This window comes from Agelaius phoeniceus, chromosome Z, assembly GCF_051311805.1.
Source record: "Agelaius phoeniceus isolate bAgePho1 chromosome Z, bAgePho1.hap1, whole genome shotgun sequence".
Lineage (NCBI taxonomy): Eukaryota > Metazoa > Chordata > Aves > Passeriformes > Icteridae > Agelaius > Agelaius phoeniceus.
The window spans coordinates 22,142,088-22,150,833 of record NC_135303.1 but is presented as its reverse complement, the minus strand read 5'-3'; the positions used below and the strand labels follow the sequence as shown (position 1 = coordinate 22,150,833).

Below are 8,746 nucleotides of genomic sequence, written 5' to 3'. Positions count from 1 at the left end.
GGCTGAGAGAGACTTGTTTTATTAAATCACTGACTCTCCTACAGACAGAACATTTTCTGGTAAAATAAGATCGGTTTTAGAACAATTACAAAATTCATCTCATGACCTTAAACCATGTGAGTACCACATAGAGATGTAAAGTTCAGAAAATGCTGGCAGCAGAAGCCATCCAACAGATCTACTCTGAAAATGCTGATGCATTTACAGTAAATCCCTAAGCAGGCCAGTTGTGCAACAAGTTGAAGTGACATAAAGTATTAACATTTATGGTGATGAGTCAAATCAAACAAACATCCTCTTTATAAGCTTTCTCATGGCATGTAGTAGCATGTACTTCAAGTAATGAAACATCTGTTACAGTCCTGACTTGCTCACAACGAGCAAGTGTTGCAATAGTTCTGTAGGGCCAGGTTTCACATTAAGCCTTCAGTGGGTAGATGAGAAGGATCAGTACGCACAAGGTTTACTTCATCTAAGTTTATTCAGGAAGAATGAGCCAGGTCTCTTGTGAGGAAAACAAAAAAAGTGCCATATTGCAAAATATCCAAAACTAATGTTAACTCCAGGCTCACATACTTTAATGATACTTGCATTTCACTCAAGTGATCAGAAAGTCCCTTTTCATCAGGTGTACTTTGGGCAAAAAAGTGAATTACAAAATTTGCTTTGATGGCTCACTTTTGTATAAATTTTCCCACTTTATATATCTGTATGCATCTATGTATGTATTGTGATGTAATGCACTCAATTTTAACAGCTGCCCCCTCTCCTCAGGGTATTCCTGATCACCCTGTGCATTGCCCACACTAAGGAAAGGCTCATCTACTGTCCCCCACTCCCACCTTCTAACTCACATTAACTTATGACATCTACCAAAAAGACTTTGCTTTGTTTCCTCTATACCATGACCAGTGTAAAGAGACAACAAAATTCCTGTGAGTCAGAAATTTTAGACTCAATATCACAGATCATATATTAGTTATACACAGACATATTCTTATTTCCCAATTCAAACATATACTTTAAAAGCTCTTGTTTAAGAGCTTTCCTGAATAAAAATAGTTTCCTGTGTCTGTCAAGGCTTTTGCAGCATTAGACCTTAAAGTTGGTGTCTGTCTTGGTGATAACTGTAAGTTGTGCAGTCATATTAGCTGTTACAGAACTGTGACGCAGAACAGTGAGAGATCTTAATATTATGAAACCAGCAAGGTAAAGAACTTAAGAGCACACAGCTGCCAGTGGTTTCACTCTTGTTCTTCATCTCCCCTTCCCTCTGTGTGTTTCAGATCATTGCATATTTATCATGTCACAATTTAAATTTCAAGCTCTTTGGCTCAAAGCTTGCATGTTTATTTAAATTTGTTCACAGATTTGGGTACTCACAAAAACAGTGAGAAGAGTACAGCTTAGGAAACTTAGAAAAACTGTGTCACTAGAACACTTTCCTATTCAACAGGGCGTCTACATCGCCTTTCATCTTCATAAACAGTAAGGAGAAATAACAGACTGGTGTGTATCAAACAGACTCTATTGCTTTATTAATCAGTGTTAATGTACAGGTTAATTTTAAAAAAAAGCTACAGTTTATGAAATGTACCATCTACTTACAAGATACAAATCTAGGCCAATTGCCATGGTATCTATTGATGCTCACACAGTCTAAAAAATCTACATTTTTTTTCTGATATACAAAACCTCAAGCAAACATTCCGTGTTAAACATTCAGTAAAGATAACAACATTCTACTACAGTTTCATAGTGTTTTAGTGCAAAAGGAAGTACAAATATAAAAATACTAAGGCTTGAATAAAAAACCACAACAACAAGAAAATCCCAAGCAAGCTGTGGAGTTAGAGGTGAGTGTCAGCTATGGGTATTCTTCTAAGCTCTACAATCTGGGAGTTAGCCATGCTGCCACCATCCTGGCTGCCATGACAAGATTCGTTATCACTGACACTGAGACCTGCACCTGAAATAGAGAAAAAAAACCAAAAATAAGAATCAGTGAGAATGAAATTTTGACAGAGAAATGGGGATACTCTGTCCTACTCTGTTTTATTCTGATTATTGAAATGTTTCCCTACCCCACAACCACGTGGCAAGTTTCCTCATACTAGTCTACCATTCTGAATTCATGGATTATAACATTAGCTGACATAGCTTTGTACCATCCAGATATGCTTTTTCACTGTCATTCACTTTATTTGTCCCAGTATGTGGTAAAATAGATATTTAGAGGTTGCCTTGAAATCAGAAAAGCATAAATCAAGGCCTGGCTTGGACTGAGTTAATGATCTGGCTGTTAGCATCTGGTATTTCCAAGGATTTCCTCATAAATGATTGGTTTTTAATGATTTAATTTCCAAGTTAAACAATAATTTCAGCTGTTTTAATAGGACAGTAATTTCAACATAAAAAAATACACTGACCAAATATTCTTTAAACCCACATTTGATATAAATTGTTGTATTAAGTTTTACTTCTGCCAGAAGACAAGTAAATACTAGAATTTTGTCCAAGGGAACCTCCAAAATATCTGTAGAAGAGACCTTGGGAGTCTCCATCCTTTTGTCATAGGACTTCTGCTAGCTTTCTGCTTCCTAAATGTTTGATGGGGATTTCATTTGGGCTTTTATTGTGGGGGAGATTTGAGTAGATTAGTGTGAAGATTCACAATCCTGCACTAGTTTTTATGAAATGCGAAATTTGTTCAGACCATTTTGTCACAAGAGATCTGTTGAAACTATAAACTTCAGTGATTTTTCAGCTCATCTCCTTGAGCTAAAGAACAAATGCTACACAATACATGAGTTTTGATGGCTTAAGGTGTCTAGGCTTTAAATTTGTGAGAACTGCATATGAGTATAATGAGGCATGAGGATATCGATACAAATCACTTTCAAGTATGATCCTGCAGTGATGTCGTTTACAAATTATGGGGGAAATAATTTGTTTTAGGCAGAAGCAGATCTGTAACTACATGCATTTCAAGGTAGTTACAAAGGAATGACATCTGGCTCAAAACAGCCCTGAATAGGGTATGCTGGGAGAGGCAGTGATTTGCATTTCACACTGAAAAATATTTTCCAGAGTTTCTATAAGGTATACATTGCATCTCTTATTTCTATCTCAGCTGACATTCCAGTTTTTGGTTTGTTTGACAAAAGAAAAGAGTAGTTTAATTTTTTTGAGTTCCTTCACCTTTTTCTATGCTCTCTGTTATTCCACTTTGACAAAGTTTTCTCTTAGCACCCTTCCAACCACCACCCCTAAAGCAGACAAGAAGTACTGCAAAGGCAGCAGTGTGATGCTGCTTTGCTGTGGGAAGTCAGGCTGCAATTTTGAATAGCGTTTGGTCCAGAGAACCTGCACAGAAGGTCCTGTAGGACTAGCCAAGTTTTCCCACAGAGGTCTGGACAAAGTCCTGGTAGGGGCCAAATTTGCATCCATACTCCATGATCCAGGGGTAAAGTGGGTCAGTTGCACCATGATCCTTCTTACACCTGGTTTTGGTGTTTGGGTCATGGAGGGAACATGCGTTCACTGACACTACTGAGTCCTTAGGTTGGCATGACCCAAGCTCTTGAGAAAACAACTACTGCCAGAGTATGACAGGAGAAAAAATCCATCAAGATACAGAGATACAATGAAAAAGTCAAGATTAGGATCTGAATTATTAAAATACTTGTTTATAAATGTATTGAAGTGATTTAAATTTGTATGCACATTCAACCCTTTAATCGAGCCAGATCCTAATATCCAAAAGGTGCTTGAAGATCCTGGAAAAAACAGCAATTGTTTAAACGAGTTATTTTGATTGTTTGATTATTTTAGAAAGGAAACCTGACTGTAATAGGTAAGATGAATCAGACTGCTGTATTTACCACATGGGGATGGATGATCAAGTAAGAACCATGAAGTAAATAAAATACTTCAAATGAAGAAAGAACACAATACTTCTTATGGAAGGTGAACACTGAGTGTTGGTGTTAGAATGATATTTGTCTTACCAATAGCTATACTGGTAACGTGGCAACTTAGCACAGGGTTTCCTTTAGAATCTTTTGCTGGGCACTAAAAAGATCAGGTATTGGTCTAATGATATTATAGTATGTATATTCTTAAATGTCATATATGTGCAAGTTTTGTCCATGCTCTGTGCAAAGTCAGAGAAGATCTTTTTTGTTACATAGGTTCTTATCAGGAACTTGGTAAGTCAGAGACTGAAACTGGGTACTTTAGGTTTACAAGGGCCTTGCTCTGCTGATGCTGCAAAGACAAACTGTGTTAGAGTTGATCCTTTTTAGGAATAAGAACTGAAATGTAACCAGGATACCAGCTTACCAAACAGTCGGCAGGCCGGAAAGGGTATGACTGTTTACACAATTGAGTTTCACAGAGTTCATTGGTCCATTGTGTTCTCAGATTAGAGTGGAATTTAAACTCAATCAGATTCCAAAAAACATGCACTCTTCTAGAGATCCTAGAGTTGTATGGTAGGTACGTAGCAGGGAGTAATACTTTTCCCCAGTTTGTGAAGAAAAATAAGCAAGAAAATGAAGCCTTCCTTTCTTTTCTTTGCATATGCAAGGACTAGTTGTAAACTGAAAAGTCTCAGCTCAGACTTCAAACCCAGAGAGGTTCCTCCACTGACATCTGCTGGTGAAGGGCTGTATTAGTGCATCCCTATGTGCCCTGAAACAACAGCTGCTAACATCAGCTTGCCTAGAGATACCTAAGACTTTCACTAAAACATTTTAAGGGAAAGAGCTTGTATTGTAAGTACTGTATTCATATCACTGGGAAAACTTTTTATCTCTCAAGCACTTATATCTTGCTTAATCAATCATAATTTTATTATATGTGTGGGATATATATGAATAAGCTACACAAACCAAATTTAATTCTTCTTTCAGGGTTTTAACTTCACAGAAATGACGCCAACAGACATCCAGCTTCTATAAAAAAAGTTCAGATTGAACTAAAAATGCTTACTGGGTATTGCAAAGTCACATTCAATAGCCGTCACATAACATATGTGTGACAATCACAGATGAGAAACTGAATGAATATGCAATCTATCTATCTTTCTTTCCTTTATTTTTTTCTTTGAAGTGAGCCCTTCAAAATAGAGATGCAGATTGATAAAGCAGGAACTTTGCCACCTACACTCTATATGCCCTGTAATAGAGAGTCTCGAGGATGCTGCCCTGAATACCTTTCAGAATTGAAATTTCAAATGTTTCCTCAGGTTCAGGATGGCCACATGAGATGCTTTATTCTTAAACCAGGCACCTTCAGTGGGGTCACCAAGGTATATAAAATGCTGACTTTGGAACCCTAGCTGTATCAGATTGAAAATCATGAACCATTTTATAAAACATTGTTATTGTAACAGCTGTATTTGTGTGGGGTTTTTAACTTAGTAGATTTTTCCAAGTATTTTCCATATCAGGGAATCGTTAGAATATCTGCATCATATTAAAGAAATACTGGAATATTTCTATAATACTTATCACAATTGCCTCTATTAAGATTTAAAAAACACTGAGGTATGAATGTAGCAGTGTTCTGCTTAATATGTATCTGGATACTACTATGGTGGGTCACCCATCACCTCTGGAGGAGTTCGGGCCTCTCTCAAAGGCTTTGCTGTGTTTTGGTTTCACATTTCATCCAAAGGACTGAGTTGTTTTGGTTTTGTGCATCACAGAAAGGGAGAGGATAAGAGTATTTGTAAGACATAGATGGAAGTTCAGAAATCAGTAAAGCTATCATGCATTTATTCATGCTTTAATGCTTCTCTACCAGAGTACAAGTCCTCAGGGAATTCTGGTATATTGGGCTTTATCCTCAATTACAATAACATATGACTCTGTTGCAATCTGAAGGCAAAGGTCTTACTAAATTGACTATCAATATAAACCTTGCACAAGAAATCAGAGGGGAAATGAAATCACGTCCAAAATTGCAGATTTTTAAAGGTATTAGTGAAATCAACAAAACCTAATTCATAAATAACTAACTTTCTCAATAGAAGCTGTTTGAATCATTATGAGAGCCATAAATGAAATACAATAAAAAGAATAAGTACAAATTAATAAACATTAAAAAAAGCTTTTAGCACATGTCAATGAGCAGGACATGCCCCTAAATTATTTTTCCTACCATAATTGTTTTATTATTTCCTTCACATAAGCCACCTTGGAGCTGGCCTGTCTTCCAAAAGACCTCCAAAATAAAAGAAACAGCATGATGTAGTGAGCAGGGTGAATCCCAACTGTGTATTTCTGTATGGACATGAGCATATTTGATAGAAAGAAGGAATTATTTGGTAAGGCGTCCAAATACAATGGCTGCATGATATAATTAGCCCACTGGATTTCTCACACAAAACAGAAAAACCCTATCACTATGTGATCCTTGTACAAAGCTAGCATAACAGAGGGCTAAGAAACAGCACACTGCTATCCACCTGATTTGCTAGAACTGCAGTTAGTTGTATGTCTCCATCTGACCCAGCCTGTATTTCAGGTTAATGTGTAATTAGGCCCAGCATTAATAACTGTGGAACCAAGGGTTAAGTGCACAGTTCTGTGACACATTCCTTTAGCAACAAGGCTGAGTGTGCCAGCACAACTATTTATGGGGCTGCACTGCACACTGCAAATTACTAAACAGTGACAAGTTAAAAACAAAGTTTTTCTGTGGAGGATTGGTTGATTTTTTTTTAAATCTGTCTTCATTTCAACAGCTTAGAATGGCAGAAAAGCAGGAATGAAATTTAGCTTTGCTAAAATTATTATACTCATTCCAAATGATCCAGGTTAAACCTTGTGGCCACAAAATTATTCCCTGCGACCATAAGTTAAAGTTACCTTCAGACAGTTCAGAACTACATGAACAGAAAGAAAAGATGAAGCATAATGGGGCATAAAAACATTTTTACATATTCCTCTGCTAATCAGCCCTGATCCTCAGCCAGTCCTCAGAGTGGGAGCACTATAGCACTACTGTAGGTAAGTTTTAGTATAGATTGACAGTTTTAGGGAACACAGATAATGGAAGGTTCTGGTTCAGTTTATCAAAGGTAAAGTTCAAACAATAGCATTTTTAATCTTCCTCCAAAAGAAACACTCCCCAGTTAAGCAGTGATAAAACTAGCTAATGTGGGGGGAAAAGCACCTTCTCCCTGCTATTCCAGAATGAAGGATTCTCAGCCTTCTGAAATAAAAAGGGTTTGAGAAGCTCCTCACACAGCAAATTACAGGTAAGAGCAGTTCAGCAAAAAGGCATCTTAGCTGCCTTTACACTTTTGCCTATTTAGAGAAGAGGTCCTTGTTTTCCAATTGCCAATGACCACTTTCTTGGAGGAAGGACTGGTGCTCAAAGGGCCTCAGACTAACTCATGTAGGGTGGGAGAGAGAAGGGAGTGGAAAGAAGAAGAAAAAGAGAAATCTAACTTGACTTCTTGTGGTTTCATGTGAGCACAAGCAATGACAAAAGAGAGGAAGAAATGTGGTGCAGAGAGACTTGGAGATGAGCTCATTTCAGTGCCTGCTAGCTTAACTATTATCATAAAACTCCTGTTAGACAACAGCACAGTGAATACTTTAGCAGCATAGGTCCATATTGCCAAACAGAGAAAAAAATTCCAGCTTTCCACCACCTCATCTCCTTTTTTATTATTTCCATGTGATTCCTTGCCTCCCTCTCTTTGGCCATGAACTGGAGAACATGTCAGGATGAAAATAATAAAAAAGATTTTTAGTTACAGAAAAGCTTGTTGGTTTTTTGGTTTTTTTTTGGTGGGGTTTTTTGGGTTTTGTTTTTGTTTGTTTGTTCGTTGTTTAAGAAAAAAATATATACTGAGCTAAAGGTTGTGTCTGAGACAATAGCTGATAAACATTTACTTTGCTGGTCAAAGATGCTCTAACCTTCCACAACACCTTTTCAGGTCATCTTGTCCAAATGTGAGGCTGAAACCAGACGGGACAGCTGGTTTGGCTTAGAAATCATGGGGATTTTTACTATTGTAACACTGTTGGGGACACCATGTGGGCACATGAATACGCATTGGTGTAAAATTGTCTGGCACTACTTGAATCATTAATGTAAACAAAACATTTTTCTCCAACAATGGCCTGAAGTCACTATCTCAAAGCATATTAATATGAAACACTCATAAAAAATTATGATAAAATTTTAATAAAGAAGACAATAATAGAATTTAGGCAAGAAAATCAAAAGTTGGTTTTAGACCTACTTTCTAAAAGAACTTAAAACAAGTTAATTAGGGATGGAGCTTGAAGACAGGAAAAAGTAACTAAGTGCTGAATATGTGTTGAATTGTATCATATTTCAGCCATGGCTTTTGCCTTGATTGTTCTTCCTGCCTTAAGACTCAGTCTTCTACAGTTTAGTAATGCCAACTGATTTACTTAAGTACTAAACATTGTGTATTAATAGGAGTGTTAGATGTAGATAGTTTCATGTCTTATTAACTATCTATGAATTTCCTTCTTAGTGTTCAAGAAGTCAAAAAGTAAAAGCTACCTTCTTACATATGTAAAAAAAAAAGGTTTTCAACTGTAACTTCTGCACCTAGCTTTGAAAGTCTTGAAAAAAAAAAAAAGACTGCTGTTTTCTGCTAGTTGAACTAGTCTGCAAAATATTTAGAAAAATTAATAAGTATCAAACAGATTTTCACAAAACAGAATGATTTGGGTTGGAAGGGACCATAAAG

The 8,746-nt window shown here is 36.8% G+C and overlaps 1 protein-coding gene across 10 annotated transcripts in view; it reads right to left on the bottom strand.

The window, feature by feature from the left end:
* Nucleotides 1-1,512: 1,512 nt before the first annotated feature.
* Nucleotides 1,513-8,746, bottom strand: part of ADGRV1 (adhesion G protein-coupled receptor V1) — a 282,393-nt gene continuing 275,159 nt past the window's right edge. For all 10 annotated transcript variants that reach the window (XM_077172043.1, XM_077172048.1, XM_077172047.1 and 7 more), the window contains one exon: nucleotides 1,513-1,969. In XM_077172043.1, the coding sequence (XP_077028158.1) occupies nucleotides 1,851-1,969 (119 nt within the window). In that variant the 3' untranslated portion in view covers nucleotides 1,513-1,850. The remainder of the gene's footprint in view (nucleotides 1,970-8,746) is intronic.